This window comes from Mesocricetus auratus, unplaced genomic scaffold (assembly GCF_017639785.1).
Source record: "Mesocricetus auratus isolate SY011 unplaced genomic scaffold, BCM_Maur_2.0 Super-Scaffold_100038, whole genome shotgun sequence".
In the NCBI taxonomy this organism is placed as follows: Eukaryota; Metazoa; Chordata; class Mammalia; order Rodentia; family Cricetidae; genus Mesocricetus; species Mesocricetus auratus.
Genome location: NW_024429216.1, coordinates 2775224 through 2795737, shown reverse-complemented (window position 1 = coordinate 2795737; position 20514 = coordinate 2775224). Strand labels below are relative to the sequence as shown.

General features: G+C 47.8%; 1 protein-coding gene across 4 annotated transcripts in view; it reads right to left on the bottom strand.

Moving 5' to 3' along the window:
* Znf541 (zinc finger protein 541) overlaps nucleotides 1-19201 on the bottom strand; it is a 34406-nt gene extending 15205 nt beyond the window's left edge. Inside the window, exons 1-7 of one of the 4 annotated variants that reach the window (XM_040734654.1) lie at nucleotides 19146-19201; nucleotides 18032-18180; nucleotides 10163-10236; nucleotides 9811-9875; nucleotides 8454-8857; nucleotides 4207-4447; nucleotides 792-2637 (exon numbers count right to left, since the gene is read on the bottom strand). In XM_040734654.1, the coding sequence (XP_040590588.1) occupies nucleotides 792-2637; nucleotides 4207-4447; nucleotides 8454-8760 (2394 nt within the window). In that variant the 5' untranslated portion in view covers nucleotides 8761-8857; nucleotides 9811-9875; nucleotides 10163-10236; nucleotides 18032-18180; nucleotides 19146-19201. Of the gene's footprint in view, nucleotides 1-791; nucleotides 2638-4206; nucleotides 4448-8453; nucleotides 8858-9810; nucleotides 9876-10162; nucleotides 10237-18031; nucleotides 18181-18343; nucleotides 18959-19145 lie in introns of those variants that run through there. The other 3 variants (XM_040734653.1, XM_040734655.1, XM_021223269.2) reach the window with 3 other exon arrangements.
* Nucleotides 19202-20514: the final 1313 nt, after the last annotated feature.

The following is a 20514-nucleotide window of genomic DNA, read 5'->3' as shown; positions in this document are numbered from 1 at the left end:
TAAATAAATGTAAAAAATGTTTTTAATTTATAAAAAAAAGAAGCACTGATAGATGCTGCCACATGGATGGACCTTGATCATGTGATATAAGCAGACAATACTAGACACAAATCACCAGACAACGTGTAACTCTACTGACATAAAATGTCCCGAGCAGTTAAGCCATGGAGTGAGGTTTGTGGGTGCCTAGGGCTGGAAGGATAATGGTAGAGGAACCAAAAGACCGGGTTGATAACTAGAAGATTCAGGGTATCTTTTGGGAGTGATGAAGCGTTCGGGCCAACAGTAATAGTTGTGCCAGAACCTGCGACTATATCAAAGTCTGTTAAAGCACAAAACTTGAAAGGGCTCATTATACAACATTTAGTTAACCAGGATGTAAATGTTTACAAAGTAGTAGCTGTGAGATGGTGGGCATGATGCTGCTCTCACTAAGAGGAGTGGCTAAATGCCCAGAGAGCACCTGGTCACTGCACAGTGCACAAAGGACCCGGGCTCTGTGCATGCATGCGGAATGCACAGCCATCGCATGCAGTTAACAGTTAAGGGAGGAGGCCTGTACCTTGTTCTCCTCTCAAGAGTTGATGGAAGCAAATCTAGGAGGAAGTAGGGGCAAAGGAAAGCAGATAAGAGAGCTTAGAGAACAAGCGATCAGTGCCTCTCCTGGTGAAATCACACCTGAGGACTCATTGCAATGGGGGAGGTGCCTGGAGAGTTAACAAGTGCTATACATCCAAGAACATACACACGGCCCACCATAGCACAGACCATGATAGAGGGGGTACAAATACCTGGATTCTGTTGAAGATGGTCAGTTTGGACTTCATGTCCCGGGGGGGATCCGCCAGAGGCCCAGCCGATGAGAAGGAGGCCATGGCCACCTGGCTGGGAGATGCTGCACAGCATACATCCATCTTCACTTTCTCCTTCCGGAAACCAGAGAATCTCTGGGTCCTGGGGTGACCTGAGAAGAGCCTGTAGCCTCCGCCTCGGGGGCAGGCTGGGCCCTTCTCACCTCTCATGGCCCCTGAAGTCAGGGCATTCTCACTTTGCCCCTGTTTCCCAACCAACTGGGTTCCAGCTGGCTCATCTCCACCTAACTGGGACTGCCGTGAGCCTGCAGTAGGAAGAATGTCCCCCAGGTCCAAGGTCCCTTTGGCCAGAGAACTGTCTGGATTCCGGGAGGGGTGCAGAGCTGGCCCTGTGAGGGATGGTGGTGCAGAGGCCACTTTGGGCCCTCCTTTTGTGTCTCGCCTTGGACCACCAGGAGATGCTTCTCTGGACACTGCAGGCATGGTTTTCCTCCGGCGGACTGGTGATCCCTCTGCCTCTGAGTGTCCAGGGCCTATCTGGAAAGAGTCCACAGTGGGTACTGGCAGGGCCTGTGGTGGCCATGGCCCCTGCAACGGCTTCAGGGCTGACTGCTTGCCCTCTGATCCTGGTCTCTGGGCTGAAGCTGTAGCCACCTGTGTGTGGGAGAAGATTCGCTGAGACTTGGCAATCATCTGGAGCACCTGCATCTGCTCGTGGCTTACAAGAGACTCCTGTGACTTCATGAACAGTTGCCGGAAGAGGGGCGTGGCATCCGAGGGGAGCCCACCTGGGCTCTGTGTGTCTTGGAGCCCAAGCTCGGTGGGGCTCTGCCACTGGAATGACTCACAGTCAGGTTTGCTTTTCTTGGGAGGCCAGGCGTCATCTTCTCCAGCTGCCTGTCGGACATCACTGGGGGCCTCACCAGGTGCCTTCAGGAGTGCAGGAGGAAATGGCAGCAGGTCCTCCTGGCTGGTGCCTGGAATGGGTGAAGGCTCCACTGTGGTGGGGATGCTGCTGGGCCCAGGGCCCCCCTCAGAGCCCTCCCGAGATGGCACTGCAGGGGGCTTGTGGACCATAAACACATTGCTGCCTTTGTTCTTGGGACAGCCAGGCAGGTTCCGGAGCCACTGGAAGTTGTGGCTGGATGGCTGGGATCCTGAGGGAACTGAGTGGCCTCGGAAGAGAGGCAAGCAGGCAGGCAGGGAGCTGCCCTCCGGCCAGCCCTCCAGGGATGATGGCCGTTGAAGTCGGGGAGACTCTGACTCCAACTCTGACTCAGGCGGGTCAGGGGCACCATTCTCAGCCACCCTTGACTGGACAGCTGTGAACACTTCAGTGGCAGGTTCCTTCCGTGGGGGGTGAGTTTCCTCAGGAACCTCAGAGCCCTGGGTTCCTGGGGCCACGGGGGTGCTGGCTGGAATACAGGATGATGACCCCAGTGACGTGGGGCAGGCACAGGCTGAGCTCCTTGCTTCAGTGTCGGAAGGCCCCACTGCTGGGCCAGGAGAGGGAATCTTCTGGTGGACGATGCTGCTCACAATACAGCGAAGGAGGTCTCGGTTGGGCAAGACAGAGCCAGGGGACCTAGCTTCTGGGGGAACTAGGGACCTCAGGCTGCTGGGTGGAGGCTGGTTGGCCACATCGTGGTTGTGAGTTGGGTCCCCATAGCCCTCCTCTTCTGGTGGAGCCTCCTTCAGGATGCATACTCCATGCTGGACCTCATAGTGGCGACGCAGAGAGCGGTAGTCACAGTAGCTCTTGCTGCAGCCCTGCTCGATGCACACAAAGGGCTTGGTCTTCTGGTGGGTGAGCATGTGCCCAGTCCTGCAGTAAGACATGGAAGGGAGGTCATCAGGCAGGTCCCACACCCCAATACAGGAACTGCTTGGGCCCTTTACTCTGTCTAACCAACTGTCCTCACCACTAACAAACACTGTGGGAAGAAATAAATCCCACAGGAGCCAGATCAAATTTCCCCAAAGTGGGATCACAAGGGACAACAGTTCTCTAGAGACAAACCTTGAGGACTCAGGCACATCTGGGATGTGTTAAACCATGTATGTACACACACATTCTTTACTCTTTGGAGGTTGGCAAAGCACACGGAGTGGGGTGTGTTTAACCTTTATTTTCAGATAGTTCCTCCAGCATTCCTGAGAAGCAGAGCTCTGCAGAATACATCTGAGGAGATGCCAATCTGGAACTACCACAGGACTGTCAATGGTGACAGCTTCCTGGGATATACTCCCCACCCCAACTCCAGCCAAGAAACCAACTTACCAATAGTCAACAAAACCTTCCTAGAGCCAAAAGGCCAGCATGTCAATAATCCGTCAAGTGTAAATGCATTTAATGTGTGTTGTGCCTACTCCTGCCTACATGGACAATGGCACAGCCAACACTGAGCCCTTACCCTCAGGGCCCTGACAGTCTAGCTTTGGACAATCCCAGTGTATGTGGTTGGGACATTCTAATGACTACTGTCTTTCTACAGAGAATGTCCATGGTCTTGTGAGGAAAGAACTCAGAAGACCTAAACACTAGTCCTAGGGGGAAACTACCTCCTTTGCCTGAGGTGAGGCTGGACCAGAGGGTGAAGGGAAAGCCCTGCCTCCGCCCAGCCCCCTAACTAGGCACTGTCCTCTCCCACTCTTGAGCTTCACAGCAACAAAACCTTGTTATTCCCAAGACATTAACTACAAGGGGGCTTTGCTCGAAGCTTTTTTTCTTTTCTTTCTTTTTGAGACAGGTTTTCTCTGTGTAGCTCTGGCTGTCTTAGAGCTCACTGTGTAGACCACGCTGACCTCAAACTCACAGTAGTCCACCTGCCACTGCCTCCCGAGTGCTGGGATTAAGTGAATGTGTCACCACCACCACATGGCCACTCTCAGCTTTTATACAGGCTTTTTAAAAATCCCCAGAGGTTGCAGACCCAGTGTTCTCAGACACCTACCCGGGACTTGGGGCATCTCATTACCAAGTTAGTCAAACTCATTTGTATTGTTTTTTCTTTTTTCTCATGAAGCCCAGGTGGACCTCAGACTTGCTAAGCACACAGCCGAGGCTGGCCTTGGACCCTTGCCTCTCCTGCCTCCACCTCCACCTCCCCAGTGTGCCACCAAGCCTGTAACCCACCACGTTTATAAACCCCAAGAGTTATGTCTGCAAACAGAGGCAGGGGTATCCTCATGGTGTAAATTTGGAGACTCAGTAGAGAGATCTACCCCAGACAGTAGTGGTGTGAAAAGAACTGCGTCCATAGCAGAGGATGGGGGGCACATCTGGGTAGCACAGAAGTGGGGGCTCAAAAACGGACAGGATGGGTGGATGAGAGGGTAGGGGAAAGACAGGTACATGCCCCCTGCCCTTCTCCTGACCAGACTCTTGACATACAGGTGGTCCTGGCGCTTGAAGGCCTTGCTGCAGACTTTGCACACGTGCTTTCTCTCCTGGCTGTGAGTCAGGTAGTGCTTGCTCAGGGAGCTGGCGCTGCTGAACACCTTCCCGCACAGGCTGCAATCCAGGAGCGGGTTCTGAGGGGAACTGTGCTGCCGCTTGCCTTTCCTTGTACTCCCAGTGGCCCTGCCTCCTTCATCAGCCTCTTTAGGGACCTTGAGCGCTCCCAGCCCCAGGTCTAAACAGAGGGAAAAAGCAGATTATGTTACACTAGGACCTGGGAGTCCTAAAGCAATAAAGACCCTTAGCATGGAGCCCTGTTCAGGTTGCCTGAGACTCCTCCCTCTCAGCAGCTCTGCATGGCAGGAGGTCCAGGACAGGCCATATCTATAGGACTGTACCTGGTCTTGGTGCAAGACATGGAGGCCTGGGGATGGCAACAGGTTGAGCATCTTGGGCAGCAGCATGATAAGGCAAGCAGAGCTGGAAGCTGACCTACCTTATCACTGATACTCACACAAGGTCTGTCTGGAGCTACATTATCCAAACTTAGAAAACAGTGCAACTGTGCACTCGCCCATCTGGCTCTGCTCTTGGTTCCTAGCTTTTTACAAAAATCTACCTGTTTGTTCTAGTAAATGTTAAAAACAACTTTTTATCTGTCAAGAGCTTAGACATGAGTCTCTCTCTCTCTCTCTCTCTCTCTCTCTCTCGTGTGTGTGTGTGTGTGTGTGTGTGTGTATGCACACACAATGGAGATTGAGTCAAGGGTCTGACACATGCTAGAGCTTGGCAAGTACTCTACAAGTGAGCTAAACACCAGCCCTGTATTATGACCTATGAAATAGCATTCTAAACAGAAATTGTAGAAATGTCCAAGAACATGGAAGAATATTCATACCATACTACTAAATTAAAGAAAGAAAGAGAAAGCGGTCTATTTGCAAACAGAATTGCCCCAGGTATGAAAACAGAGAAGTAGATTTAAGAGAAGCAGGCAGACTAGGGTTCACTGGTGGAGATGGGCTGGTTTTACCCAAGCCCCTCCTTGTGTGTGTCTGAATTTCCCACATTTTCTGTATCCTCTAGTAAAATGATAGCTAGTAATTTTAAGAATTGTGTCTCCTGAGGAACAGCTGAAGGAACTGGGGACATTCAGGTGGAAAAGGGAGGTGACTTCAAGTACTGGAAAGGCCAGCGTGTGGAGAAGGAGCAGACTGCCTCTGTCCTGTCTCCAGGGGCAGAGAGTCCTCAACCTTGCTGGGGATACTTTAAGCATACATTAAAGCAGCTGTAAAACTAGAAAACAAACTGCATCAAAACAAAGTTGACAAGACAGTCATTGGCCTACACAGTCACCTGAGCTCTAGAAAGCAGTGCCATGAAGCTGAAAATTGTGAGCAGAGTGTTCAGCAAACTAACCCAGAAGAAAATATTCAGTATGTAAAAAGCTGTTCACAAGGCTGGAGAGAGAGAGCGCTGGCTGCTCTTGCAAAGGACCAGAGTCTAGTTCCCAGCACCCACAGCAGGCGGTTCACAACTGCTTATAACTACAGGTCCAGGGGATCCAATGCCCTGCTCTGTCCTCCACAAGCACCTACACAGATGTGGAATACACACCCAAAGACACTAACATATACACATAAATAAAATATTTTTAAAGCTGTTCAAAGAAACACTTCAATAGTCCAACAAGACTGTGATTGGACAACACACTAGAACACTTAAGACAATACTAATCAATTCAGTCTCACATAGGAATACAAATACACCAAGCATTTAAACCATCAAACACTATTGCATCACTTATGGGGCTGAGCATATTGCTGGAGACTGGAACTCCGGGCCCTTCACATGTATTAACTCTATAAAATAGCATATATCTGAGCAATTTTACCCACGCATTTGAAGATTTATGAGCTGGACCTATTGGTGCATACCTGTAGTTCCAGCTAAAGCAGGAGAACTGCTGAGTTCAAGCCAGTAAGGAAGACACAGTGGACAGTACCCCACACACAAAACAAACAAAGCAAACAGTATTTATGTGTGCAGTACATGGCTAAAAGGCTAAAAGGTGTTTTCTCTTGCTTATTACTATATTTGCTATAATAAATACATTTTACTTTTTTGTTTGTTTGCTTTTCAAGACAGGGTTTCTCTGTGTAGCCTGGCTGTTCTGGAACTCTCTCTGTAGACCAGGCTGGCCTCAAACTCAGAGATCTGCTTGGCTCTGTGTTCTGAGTGCTGGGATTAAAGGACTGTGTGACCACTCCCCATCACATTTTACTTTTCTAATTAAAAAATTTAATATAGCCAGGATTTGTGGCTCATGCCAGTAGTCATCAGCACTTGGGAAACCGAGACAGGAAGACTACTCAGACTCTGAGGACACCCTGGATGACACAGTGAAACCCTGTCTCAAATAAACAAATAAAAATGAACTAAAGTTGGGCATGCAGATTATGCCTGAAGTTCCAGATATGCAAGAGGCTAAGGCAGGAAAATCGTTTGATCAATAGCAGAGAGAGACCCCTGTCTCAAAAACAAAAAGGAAGAAAATTACTTAAGCATATTCACTTATATGGACCTAAATTTAAGTTTCAAACGCATGGAGTTGAAATTTAATGTATGTGTGTGTGGAGGGAGGGGGTAGTATAACAGTTAAATATTAAGGCAGGCTAAACTAAGCAGAAACCTAAAAATAACTGTTGACAAGTAGGTCTCCTGTGCCCAGAAAAGCGTATACCTCCCCAACCACTAGTGTTTGCCAGTATCACCAGGGCCCAAGCTGAGTGCCATGCCACAGCCACGGTTAGTGCCGCAGGCTGTCTTCCCCTGTGAACTGTCTTCATTCTAACACTTCCCGCTCTGCCACCATTCCAACACAGATACAGGCCTCACACTGCTTGGTCATTTTTTGTGGAGTGGGGCCTTCAGAATCTTCTCAGACACAAGCCCAACCAATTACTCTCTTTGTAGACAGGCCTTTACATGTGGACTTCCTGGCGAAAGGTGTGATTATAAACTCTCAGGAGCTCTAGCCCAGTCAACCTATGGAAGCAACTTGCCAGGAACCGATAAGGAGGGCCAAAACCAAATCAAACCCAAAACAAAACAAAAGAAAAGAATTTTCTTCTATAGGAGACCAACAGCAAACCAAACTGAGACTTACCCAAGCTGTTCAATTATTTCACTAATTCTCCCCTTGTTCTTCCACAGCTGAAAAGTTTGGAACTGAATCTAAAAGTTTGGAACTGAAGCCGGGCGTTGGTGGCGCACGCCTTTAATCCCAGCACTAGGGAGGCAGAGGCAGGCGGATCTCTGTGAGTTCAAGGCCAGCCTGGTCTACAGAGCGAGTTCCAGGACAGCCTCCAAAGCTACAGAGAAACCCTGTCTCGAAACACCAAAAAAAAAAAAAAAAAGTTTGGAACTGAATACTTTTGACATGAAGTATCACTGACAGTACTCAGTATCTGCTGAACAAACAGTTAGCTGGGCATGGTGATACAACCTATATATATTCCCGGCTCCCGGACAGACTGAGGCAAGAGGTCTGCTGGAGCCTTGGTGTTCTGAAAAGAGGCAAGACCTCTTTAGAAAGACAAAGCAGAGACAAGTCAAGCACCTATACCTGTCTGGTACATTACAGTCTACGGAAGGCTTTTGTGGTCTTCCTTTTTCACATCTCACCGCTGCTGTTTTGGGGGAGGGGGCATGAGAGGATTGGGGTCCCCTTACTTTATAGGTAAGGACATGAGGCCTGGAAAAGTTAGACAAGCACAGAACTGAATGGACAGGATCCCACTCATTCTGGAAGAATGAAAAGTGCTCTTGAGGTACAGCAATGGTAGGAAGGTCTCCTACAAGCCTGATGATCTGCCTACATACCCACTTCTCAATCTTGCTCCCGAGGATTAGTGTTCCCTTTCCTTAACGAGTTGGGAACAATTCCAAAGTAGTCCAAAAGCCTCCTATAGAAGCAGAGACTTTTGTTCTGTTTTTCTTTCTTTCCTTCCTTTCCCTTTAGTTTAGGATGTTAGTTTTTGGAGGTAGTGCCTTACTATGTAGCTCTGACAGGCATTGAATTTGTAGTATTTCTCCTGCATTTGACATCTACATGCTGGGATTATGAGCTCGCATCACCACACCCAGTTGAAGAGGAGAATTTTCCTAGCCAGTGTCAATAGATTCAATCCTTGACTGGCTGCAGGAACTGTAGGTGCTCTGTCCCTGAAGAGCCTCACCTTGTAAGGAGGTCTGGGATTCGGAGTCTGCATATTCTTCCAACAGCTTCACAGAGTCGCTATCCTTCCCTGAGTACAGTGACAGGGTGTCCAGATTGTCCTCCAGCACCTCGCTGGGCATATCCGATGTGGAGAGATTGGGGTCAAGGTCCAAACCACTTAGACCAGCATAGAGCAGGTCCCGTGTGCTGGGGCCCAGGTCCCGGTTGAGTGTGTCACTGCAGTTGAGCCCTTGACTGTCAGAGAAGGAAGGGAGGTGCCCTTCTGATGGAAGGGTCCCCTCCTCCCCAAGGCTGTATGGCTCCATAGGTTTCCACTGCCAGGTCCTGGCCAGAGCCTGTCTCCAGACAAGCAAGGCCGTGTCCAGAGTCAGGAAGGGGAGAGCACTTGCTGGAAGCTAGCTCCTGAAAATGAACACGAAGCAGTCAGAATTAAGAGGTGGTAGGTGTGGTAGGCACAATGTAGACTTGGAAATGGAGCAGCCCAAATGATTTTGTTCTTGGCCATTTCACAGCTGCCCAACCTTGGGCAGGTCCCATGAGCCCCATTTCCTTATCTGTCAACTAGACAGAAGAATGGCACATGGTGGACTGTAGAGCCACCTCCCTCCAGCTATAAAGAGGAGAGATCAGATAGACTTCAATGTGTCCAGGCAGAAAAGACAAGTAAGGAAAACCCAAGTGCCAGCAACAAGAAAACTCAAAGCTAGACGTGCAGGCGCAAGTCAGCACATTGGGAAATGCTTATCCACTTGTCCTCTGTGGCCAGGTGACACATGAAATACCACAGCCCAAATGGAGACATGCTGCATGTGTAAAATAGTCTGAACTGGAAATGTCTGGTACAAAAAATGAGTTTTAATATAGACTAAATGTTGAAGTTAGGCTGGGAATGTGGCTCAGTTGGCAGAATTCTTGCCTAGCACACACAAAGTTCTAGGTTCCACCCCCAGCATCACATGAACCAGGCATGCCAGCACTTGGGAGATGGAGGTAAAACATCCTTGACTACACAGACAGTTTGAGGTCAGTCTGTGTTTCATGACACACTATCTCAGCTGTCCTCCTACTCTGCTCCCCCCCAAAAAAGGGAGTAAGAAAAGAGGTTATCACTAACCACTTTCCAAAAAATAAAAGGAATTAGAATGAAGTAGTATGAAGAACTGTGTTTAGACAGTGCACCCACACAGTAGATCAGCTACAAGACACACCCATTACCTTAAGTCAGCCAACTCAGATACAAAAAAGGATCAAATTCTTCAAAATAGACAAATTACCAAAACTCACTCAAAAAGAGGAAAATATGGGAATGATCCTGTAGCTAATAAAAAGGTTAGGGAATGTGCAGTTGTGCCCACCTATACTCCTAGCACTCCGGAGGCTGAGTGGGAAGAGCTCTTGAATCCAGGAGTTCAAGACTGGCCTAGGAAACACAAGTGGGTGGAGAAGAAAAGAGAATATGGAGAAAGGAAGAGAGGGATAGAGATAGGAGAGGATGGGAGGGGAAAGAAGAAAAGGCAAGAAGAGGAGAGGTAGAGAAAAGAAGGTTGGAGAAGGAAAAATATTGAGTTAATAATTCAAATGCTTCCCATCTATCCCATCACAGAAACACCAACTCTCAGTAATGGTGAAGGCTTCGCAGCCCGTAGCAGGCCTCTGAAGGAATAGGTGACCCAGCGGGTGGAGCAGAGCTCTTGGATACTGACTTACCCTAGCCCATTCCACTCCCTGGCTCAGCAGTGTTCTTGAAGAGGCAGCTGTGTTTCTGGTGTAGGTTCCTGGTGCTGGAAGGAACAGAGGAGAATTTGTTCTTAAAGAACCACAGCCTCCCATCTGACCTGTCCTGGCTCCCTGAATGATAGCTGGGCGCTGGTAGTGCACGCCTTTAATCCCAGCACTCGGGAGGCAGAGGCAGGCGGATCTCTGTGAGTTCGAGGCCAGCCTGGTCTACAGAGCGAGTTCCAGAGCAGCCTCCAAAGCCACAGAGAAACCCTGTCTCGAAAAGCCAAAAAAAAAAAAAAAAAAAAAGAACCGCTGTTCCAGAGGAACTGGATTTGATTCTCAGCACCCACATGGCAGCTCACAACCATCCACAACTATAGTTTCTAGGGATTGGATGCCCTCTTCTGACCTCCATGGCACCAGGCATGCCCAGACATATATGGAAGCAAAATACCTATACGTGTAAAATAAAACAAATTTGGGGTGGTGCACAAAAAGCTGCCAAGTCACAAAGGCATGAAAGGATCTGAAATGCATGGATGAGAAGAGCAGCATAAAAAGGCTACATATCGTATGACTCCACCTATGTGGCATTCTGGAAGACAATGTTAAACAATGGCGTCTGTCAAGGTTGAGAAAGGATTAACAGTAAACACACAGAAGGCATTGGGGTGGGGGCAGAACTATTCTGTGTGAAGAGCTGTAGCAGTAATAGTGGAGACATCACACATTAGTCAGGAACCACAGAATCACACTACACCCGAGTGGGTGCTAGTGTAAACATGAACTTAGTCACGCCATCCCTGAAGCAGCTCTATATAATCCTGGGAATCTGGAAGGCCAGGTACTGACAGTAGGGTGAGCACATGCTCAGAAAGACCTGGCCAGAAGGCTCCAAGTGTCCCTCTAGCCAAGCTTTGTCCTGCTTAAGCAGGAAGTGAAGGTTAAGGCAGAGCTCCTGCCTAGCAGTGCTAAAGGCTGCTTCATACTTGAACAGGGGTTATCTACAAGTGCCAGTTGTTTTGGTTTGGTTATTGTTGGGTTGTTTACTGGAATCTTTGTCACTACCTCACTATTAGACTGACAGGCAGAACTGATCAAGCATGAGGACCTGACTTCAACACCTAGCACCCATGTAAAAACCCGGGTGTGGCAGTGAACTCCTAATCACAGTGCTGGGTGGCATCAGGAGGATCTGGAGATTGTTTCTCTGCCATTCTAACCAAATTGATAAGCTCCAAGCTCAAAAAGAGACCTTGATTTTAAAACTAAGGTGTAGAAGGGCTAGGGATACAGCTTAGTGGATAACGTGCTTGCTGTACAAGCCTAAGAACCAGAGTTCAGTTCTCCATCACCCACATAAAAAGCTGGGCTAGTGGCCCACTTGTAATCCCAGTGCTCAGAGGCTAAGATGGGGAATCCCTGGGGCAACCTGGTTACTGGCTAGACAAATCAGTGAGCTCCAATTCAAGGGCTCAAGTGAGAGACCCTGCCTCAGCAAATAAAATGCAGAGTGACTGAGGAAGATACTCAATGTAAACCTCTAGCCTCCACAGCATATACACGTGATAGACATATGTACCCACATTTGTGTGTGCATGCACGTGCGCGCGCGCGCGCACACACACACACACACACACACTAATAATAAAATTTACGGTGAAGGGTGATTGAAGAGGATACTTGGGCCTCTACATGTACAATAGACATCCACACACCTCTAACACACACACACTGGAACACATGCACAAGTATACACTAACCGGGTGTTGGTGGCACACGCCTTTAACCCCAGCACTCGGGAAGCAGAAGCAGGCAGATCTCTGTGAGTTTGACCAGTCTGGTCTACCGAGCAAGTTCCAGGACAGGCTCCAAAACAATACAGAGAAACCCTGTCTCGAAAAATAAAAAGCAAAACAAAACAAAATACACACACAGTACCACATGGTTCAGGTCTGGAAACTAAGTGGTACTTGAGATGTCCAGAGTCTGCGAGCTTTCTGGGTTTCTGAAAAGCAGAGTGGAGGTGTACCTATAATCAAAAGGGACCTCTCCACCATTGCTGAGCAGCTTCTACAGAGCAGGGCTACTAGCTGTGGAGGAAAGGACCCATCCCCTTCATCAACCAGTAAAAACAAGCTCATAAAAACCACTCTTGTTGGGGACTGGAGAGATGGTTCAGCGATTAAGAGCACTGGCTGCTCTTCCACAGGACCCAGGTATAATTCCCAGCATCCATACTGTCTGTAATTCCAAGATCTGAAATCCTTACACAGACATACGTTCAGGCAAAACACCAATGCACTCCCAGCACTCGGGAGGCAGAGGCAGGCGGATCTCTGTGAGTTCGAGACCTGCCTGGACTACCAAGCGAGTTCCAGGACAGCCTCCAAAGCCACAGAGAAACCCTGTCTCGAAAAAAAAAAAACCAAAAAAAAAAAAAAAACCAATGCACATAAAATAAAAATAGATAAATTATATTTTAAAAAATCACTTCTGTTAAGCACTTTCTCTGAGTCAGGTTTGGACCCACAGGCTTTCTGAGCATTTAACTCACCACTTACAGCAACCCACAAATAATTCTGTTATCACTCCTATGGAACAGCTTGAGGAACTAAAGGGTTACAGGATTATCCCAGAGTCACTAGAGAACAGGTGGGAAAGCCAGACCTGAAATCTGAATAGCTGACTTTAGGACTTTTAGCAATTTAAAAACAAAACAAAACAAAAAACCACCACAGTGCTCCAATTAAACTAGAAGGCACAAAGCCAGACAGTAGCACATGACTGCAATTGCAGCACTTAGAAGGCTGAGGGAGAGAGATCACAGCAAGGTCAAGGTTGGTTTGATCTGCACAGAGAATTCCAGACCAAAGAACAACACCAAAAACCTCAAAAGACATGTAAGGTATCCAGGGTTGGGGCATCTGACAGGATGACATTTGCTTTTCAACATATTCCTGAGTCTAGAACAATCAGCATGTTCTGAGCCACAGGCGGGGTAAGCCCCAAGGCCCAGGCTCCACACTGGCCATTCCCAGGCAGTAGAACATATCTGATTATTCTGCCAACAAATAAATTAATCCAACAGGTATTTTAGCATGTGTGGTCATAGTGGTGGTATTGGGGATCAAATGGAGGGCCTTCTACATGCTAGGCAAGCAAGTGCTTTATCACTAGCTACAGGTCCTGCCTTCTAAGAAATATGAAACCTTGAACTTGCCATATAGTGGAGGCTGGTCTGGAACTCCTAATCCTCCTATTCCACCTCCCAAGTGGCTTCTAAGGATCTTGTAATTTTCTATTTTTACTCTGAAGACAATCTAAAAGGAAAAAAGCCTGGGAATACATGGATCACTGAATGACCCCTGAGAAGGAAGCTCTATGGAGGCAGTCTGTTTCTATTCTCTGGCCAGAAAGCACTATTTTGACTGTTGCAGGCTAAGGAGGGGAGAGTACAAGTAGATTTAGCTAACTGATGTCCAAGTGATACAATGACCTCTTCTGACCTCCATGGGCACCAATACTCACATGTGCACATACATGCAAGCACAAAGATAATTTTTTTGGTTTTGTTTTTTGAAACAGGTTTTCTCTGTGTAGCTTTGGAGCCTGTCCTGGAACTTGCTCTGTAGACCAGGCTGGACGCAAACTCACGGAGATCCACCTGCCTCTAACTCCCGAATGCTGGAATTAAAGGTGTGTGCCACCACTGACTGGCCAAGATAAATGGTTTTTTTAAAAAATGGGAAAAGGGGTTAGAGAATTGAGACACCACAGGATCTTGGCTAAAGCCAAAAAGTGCCATCAAGATAGTCAGCAAGGGAACGCTTTCTAGGAACATTAAAGATGCAGTGAGTCCTCTCCTTAAATTAATATTTGCAATCTGATTAAACTGGCTGGGTTGCCTCATTTGCATTTCATTTGTAAATTAATTTTAGCTTTATAGCTGAATAAGGGCTGTGAGCTTTAGAACCTTATGCCTTGTTTATAATCATGGATGCCTTGTTGAATAGTTTAAAAAACAATTTATTTCAGCACTGGGCTTCCAAAGCAATGCTATTATTTTTTTCTTTTAAAAAGGTCATCACTAAGCTGGTCGTTGGTGGCGCACGCCTTTAATCCCAGCACTTGGGAGTTCAAGACCAGCCTGGTCTACAAGAGCGAGTTCCAGGACAGCCTCCAAAGCCACAGAGAAACCCTGTCTCGAAAAAAAAAAAAAAAAAGGTCATCACTAACTGGGCAGTGGTGACATACACCTTTAATCCCAGCACTCGGGAGGCAGAGACAGGTGGATCTCTGTGAGTTTGAGGCCAGCCTGGTCTATAGAGAGAATCCAGGACAACCTCCAAAGCAATACAGAGAAACCCTGACTCGAAAAACAAAAAACAAATAAAATAAATAGATAAATAAAAATAAAAAACGAGATACAGTAGAACTTGAAGGACACTCACAAAGGAAAACTCTGACATCGAGTCAAAGTTCCTTCCCTCCTACAAGCTGTCCTAGCAAAGAAGGCAAGGAAGCATTGACATCTAGAATAGCAACGAGGGTATGGTGGTAAACACCTCAATTCTAGCCACTGGGGTAGGGGGTGGGTGCAGGCAAGGCCACCAGGAGGTCAAGGTCATCCTCATAAGTACACAGTGAATTCAAGCCTGGCACCCCATTTCAAAAAGGGGAAGACACAAAATAAAATCTAGAACAGCATTTTTTCTTTCTTTTAAAAGAATATATGATTTATTTTAAGTTCATTGGCGTTTTGCCTGGATGCATGTCTGTGTGAGGGTGTCAGAGCCCTGGCACTGGAGTTACAGACATATGTGAGCTGCCCTGTGGTGCTGGGAACTGAATCCCAGTCTTCTCAAATAGTGACCATTGCTCTTAACCACTGGGCCATCTCTCCATCTTGTTTTTCCAAGACAGGGTTTCTCTGTGTAGTCCTGGAACTCAATCTGTAGACCAGGCTAGCCTAGAACTCAGAGCCATCCACCTGCCTCTGCCTGCCAAGTACTGGACTAAAGGTCCTTTTTCTCACTGCATCTTTGATTTATTTTTACATTTTTTCTTAAGGTAAATGCAAGAATTTTTCAGGAAGTTCAGAGGTCAAAGCTATTTTATGATAATACTCATTTCTTTATTCTCAGTGAAAATACATGACACAGTATCTCAACTGAGTACAGAAACAGGGGGCTACACATGACAATACATGCGTAAGTCATGACAATACATGCGTAAGTCAATACTATTCTTTGTACTAAAAATTTTCTGTCATGTATAGTTTTTAATTAAGATGCCAATTATATTCATAAGCAACGGCTTCATTGTTATTATATTTTGCCATGAAGGATAGAATGTGCTTTTAGTGAGATAGGGTCCCAGAGTGTAGTTTTCCCTGGAGTAGAACTTATTACATAAACTAGGCTGGACTTAAACTCACAGAGATCTGTCTGCCTCTGCCTCTCCAATTTCTGGGATTAAAGGCAGGCACCACCATGCCTAGCCTATTCTTTTTTTTGTTTTTCAGGACAAGGTCTTACTATGTTTCCCAAGCTGATTTCAGACTCAAACAATCTCCAACCTCTAGTGACAGAGGAATTATAGGCCTGGTCCATTTTACTCACTCAGATTTTTTTGACCTTGATGTATTTCTTCTCCTGCATACTTCACACAAATAATAAAACTTTCAGCAAGCCACATTTGACTGTATTTAGTTACTAGCCTCCTGAGTGGATGGGCTGCTCCACCAGGTCTAGCCACTATCTTAAGTTTTCAGTGCTGCAGATTAAACAGTGCTTTGTGCATGACACACCACTACAAGATCATGGATTTGCAAATAAAAAATTAATTCAGAAATGTTTGAGATAATACCTTCAGTATATTTAATATCTCAGGAGGCTGACTGCAGATACCCATTGGCTTAACTGAAATTCTAATAGAAAAATATTAGTCTACATAGTTTACATTAAAACTCTCTGAGGTCCTCAGGTATGAAAAAGATTTTTATTTTCCCTGAAACAGGATTCCACTATGGATTCCTGGCTGACCTAACTCTCAATCCTCTTCCCTCAGCCTCCTTAGTTGGGGATTATCAGTATGGGCTACCTTACCCAACTAACAGGTTACTAAAGATCAAAAGTTTTAACACTCAATATTCTAAAGAGAAAATCTCCTCTAAGTATGTTTACCTTTGTGTGTTTCCAACAGGAAAAAAAATCTCCAGGTCTGGTGGTATAGCTCAGTGGCAGAGTGCTTGCTTAGCATGCTCAGGGTCCTGGGTTGGATTCCCAGCACTGTAAAACTAACAACATTCCTAAGCCTAAAACTTCAAATATGGCAGTGGGCAAACATATTTTCTTATCTATCTATCTGTCTATCTGTCTGTCTATCTGTCTATCTTGAGACGGTTACTCTCTACACAGTCCTGGTTGTTCTGGACCTCCCTACATAGACCAGGCTAGCCTTGAACTCAGAGATCTGCCTGCTTCTGCCTTCGGTGCTGGAATTAAAGGTGTGTACCACCACAACCAACTCAAAAATATATTTTCTAAGGCCTCACATTGTCTTCTTCTTCTTTTTTTTTTGAGACAGGACTTTACTCTGTAGTCCAGGCTAGCCTGAACTCTCAGCAATCCTTCTGCCTCAGCTTTCTCGGTGCTAGGATTATTGGTGTAATCAGTACTCTTAGTTTTTGTTGTTTTACTGTTTTGTTGAGAGAGGGTTATCTGTATCCCATGTAAGGTCATAGAAGAGAATGACCTTAAATGTCTGATCCTCTGACCTCCATCTCCCAAGTGTTGACAGGATAGGTGTGCACCAGCACACCAGGTTTTATGCAGTGCTGGGGGTCACCACATGAGGGCTTCATGCATTCTGGCTAGGCAAGTACTCTCACAACTGAGCTACAGCTCCTGCTCTGCCATTTTTAAAACCATTTATGAGTATGTTTGTATGTCTTTGTACCACACTCATTCAGTACCCAGGAAGGCCAGAAGAGGGCACTGGACCCTGGGACTGAGTTAATGGATGTTTATGAGCCACCATGTGAGTGCTAGGAATTGACTCCAGATTCTTTGGAAAAGCCATCTCTCCAGCCCCTGCCCTGCCATTTTTAAACTATTAAATCCATTGTTAGCATTAGTAATTTAACTTTCACATAAAGACAGTTTAGGCATTGTCTCTTTTTTTCCCCCGCCCGCACCCCCCCCCCCGCATTGTCTTTAAAAAAAGTTCTTGCAAATCTGGCCTGGCATTTCTTATTTATTTATGTATTTTATGTATATGAGTGCTCTATTTGCATGAATGCCTGCATGACAGAAGAGGGGATCAGATTCCATTAGAGGTGGTTGTGATCCACCACGTGGTTGCTGGGAATTGAACTCGGGTTCTCCGGAAGGGCAGCCAGTGCACTTAGCCACTTAACCCACTGGGCTGGCATTTCTGATTAGCTATCTGCACTAGCCGCCATCACGCAATGGAGAGAACACGATGTGGATTGCCATAATCCCTCCAACTAAGATCCCTCATTTGCTTTGTCGCTGTAGGGGTCTGAGTTGCTACCCTGAACCAGCAGGAAAGGTAAAAGGGTTTTTTGTTTTGTTTTGCAATGAACATCAACAACAACGAAAACATACTTCGATCTAATAAAAGTCTGCCTTCCTCAAAAGAGGTCAGCCAGCATGTGCCCTAGGATCTCTTTCAATGATTCCTTTATGCGTATACTTATCCTTCTGCTGATTTTTGCCAGCAACGTGTGTGGTCTTCACAATGGTGCAGAGACGCTCAGAAACGTTGGAAAGTGATACAGGTAGCAACACAGAGGGTGTCTTTGAACAGGTGCAAGAGAAGGAAACTCACCCCTAAAGCGAGTGAGTGACTCTCCGGGGACCAGGTGGGCCTGGCTTAGGCCCCACAGGAAAGAGGGTTCAGGTGGAATCAGACCTTCGCTATCTCCTCCTGGAAGGGTGAGGTGGTATTTTTTGAAAACTCATCCAATATCTTTTGCCCTGAAAAACGTAGTGAAAAGGAAGGGGCAGTCAGAACTTGGAAACAAAAACAAGCAGGGAAAATAGGTATGAAATTGAGGAGAATTTAGGGAGGAAGTGAAAGAATACTAAGCTGGGCAGATAAAGATTAAAAATTAAAAATTATTTTAAAAAAAAACCTTACTTCTTTCCCACTACCCCAGCCAGGAAAGAAGAACCTAGAGGGTTTTGTGGGGGACAAAATCTAACTGTGGCAGACTTGATGATGAAAAGGAATTTGTGCTGGGAAAGTCAGAGGGGAGGTTTGGAGAAGTGAACACATTAGATGAGAAACTGGAAGAAAGAAATGAGCTGATTTCTTGTAATTGGAAAAGTATTCCAAAAGGGGAAACTGTAGTCTAGATAATATTCTTCTTCTTCTATTTTTTTGCTGGAATCTGGGGAGGTCTTGACTGAAAAAAGTCGTATTTTTGCTAGAAAAAGCACAGGGAGAGGCATGGCCAAGGAAGAGAGGAGAGTCAGTTGTTCGTGCTGGAAGGTCCTCAAAAAGAGACACATCCGGGTCCCCCTAAGCGGGACACCTGAGGAGGAAGGGGATGATCAGCAGTGGGGCCTGCGAATGCAAGGCCGCGGTGCAGAAGGCGCAGAGGTCGGGTAGGGCCCGCGGCGCGAGCTGGGGCGCTGCCAGGGGGCAGTTGGGGGACCTGGCAGGGGCCGGGTAGGAAATAAAGGTGGGTGCAGTGGGCTGGGGGCGCCCCAAGAGCCTTCTCCAAGGAGGAAGGGGCTGCGGGGGGTGCAGAAGGAGCGTGCGTGACGCGGAGCTGAGCGGCGCCCTTGGACGGGGGGGCCCCAGAGGCCTGCGCTTGGGGAGGAAGATGAAGCCAAGGGGAGGGCGAAGGAGGGCCGAGGTGAGAGGAAAGAGCGGGCAGACAGGGCTGGGGAGAAAGGGGGGAAAAGGGGCAAGGGCAGCAGCAACCGGGTTTTACCCGCCCCCGGGGGCTCGCGCGCCGGGCCTCGCGCCTCGCGCCTCGCGGGGCCTTCCCAGCGGCCGCCCGTCAGCCGCGAGGCGCCCGGACGACGCCCGGCGCGCACGCGCAGCCCGGTCCCGGTCCCCGGGCGCGTGCGCCTGCCACGGTGTGCGTGCACGTGCCTGGCCCGGCGTCGCCGCGAGCACGCCACGCGCTGCCCGGGCTCGGGGCGCGTGCCTCAGGCACAGACCACGCCCCCTCCGTCTCCCCCCCCAACCCCACCCCGTAGCTGCGGGGCGAGGGGGCGTGGCTTCCGCGGGGCGGGAAACCTGCGCGGGTCATGTGACCCGCCACCCGGCGGGAAAGGAGGCGGTTGGTCGCCATTTTGGGAGGCGGGCGGTTGGAAGGCGGGAGAGGCGAAGGCGAAAGCCCTGACAGGGCCGCAGGGGGAGGGGTGGGGCAGAGGGACCCGAGGCCTCGTAAAACGAGGCCGGTGCGCCCTGGACGCCCTCCCGCACCGATCCCGATCCCTGGCGGCCGCAGGGTTTTCCTGGGTGATGGGGACCAGCGAAGCCTGTCTGCGCATGCTCGTGGGCAGCCTGATTTCTCCCCCCCCTCCCCGGAAGCCGAGGATATCCTGTTGGGTCCCGGCTGCAGGAGTTCCTAAGATTGGCTGTTAAAAAAGAAAAATTGCTTTTTGATTTATTTTTAAACAATACCAAGGATTGACTCCAGGGCCTCGTGCATTGTTACACCAGCTTTTGCATTGAGCCGTGTCCCCAGCACCCAGGGGTCCTAGGCAGGGTCTCTACCACTGGGCCACGCCCCCAGCCCCTCACTTGGGGATTGCTGGAAAGTTCTTTGCTGCTGAGCCATATTCCCAGGCCCTTAGTGGTAAATTCTGCCCTGCTGCTCTACCACTGAGCTACATCCGGAGCTCCCTTTAATGCATTTTGGAGACATATATGTAGGCCAGGCAGCCCTCAAACTAGTGAACCCCTTGCTCAGCGACCCCCACCCCCTCCCCAGTAGTTTTGATTACAGGCCTTCCCTCTGGGTTTTTTGTTGGTTTTATGCATATACATATAGTGCTCAAATGAATGTACTCGCATATATATAGATAGTGCTCCATCTGAATGTACGCCTTTATGCCAGGAGAGGGCATCAGATCCCACTATAGATGGTTGTGAGCCACCATGTGGATGCTGAGAATTGAACTCAGACCTCTGGAAGAGCAGCCAGTGCTCTTAACTGCTGAGCCATCTTTCTAGCCCCTCCCCTCTGTTCTTGATCAATTTTTAAAGATTTGATCTATTTATTATCCTGTATGTCTCACAAAAGATTCCGGAATCTACATTTTGCTACATTCAGTTTTTCTATCTTTGGT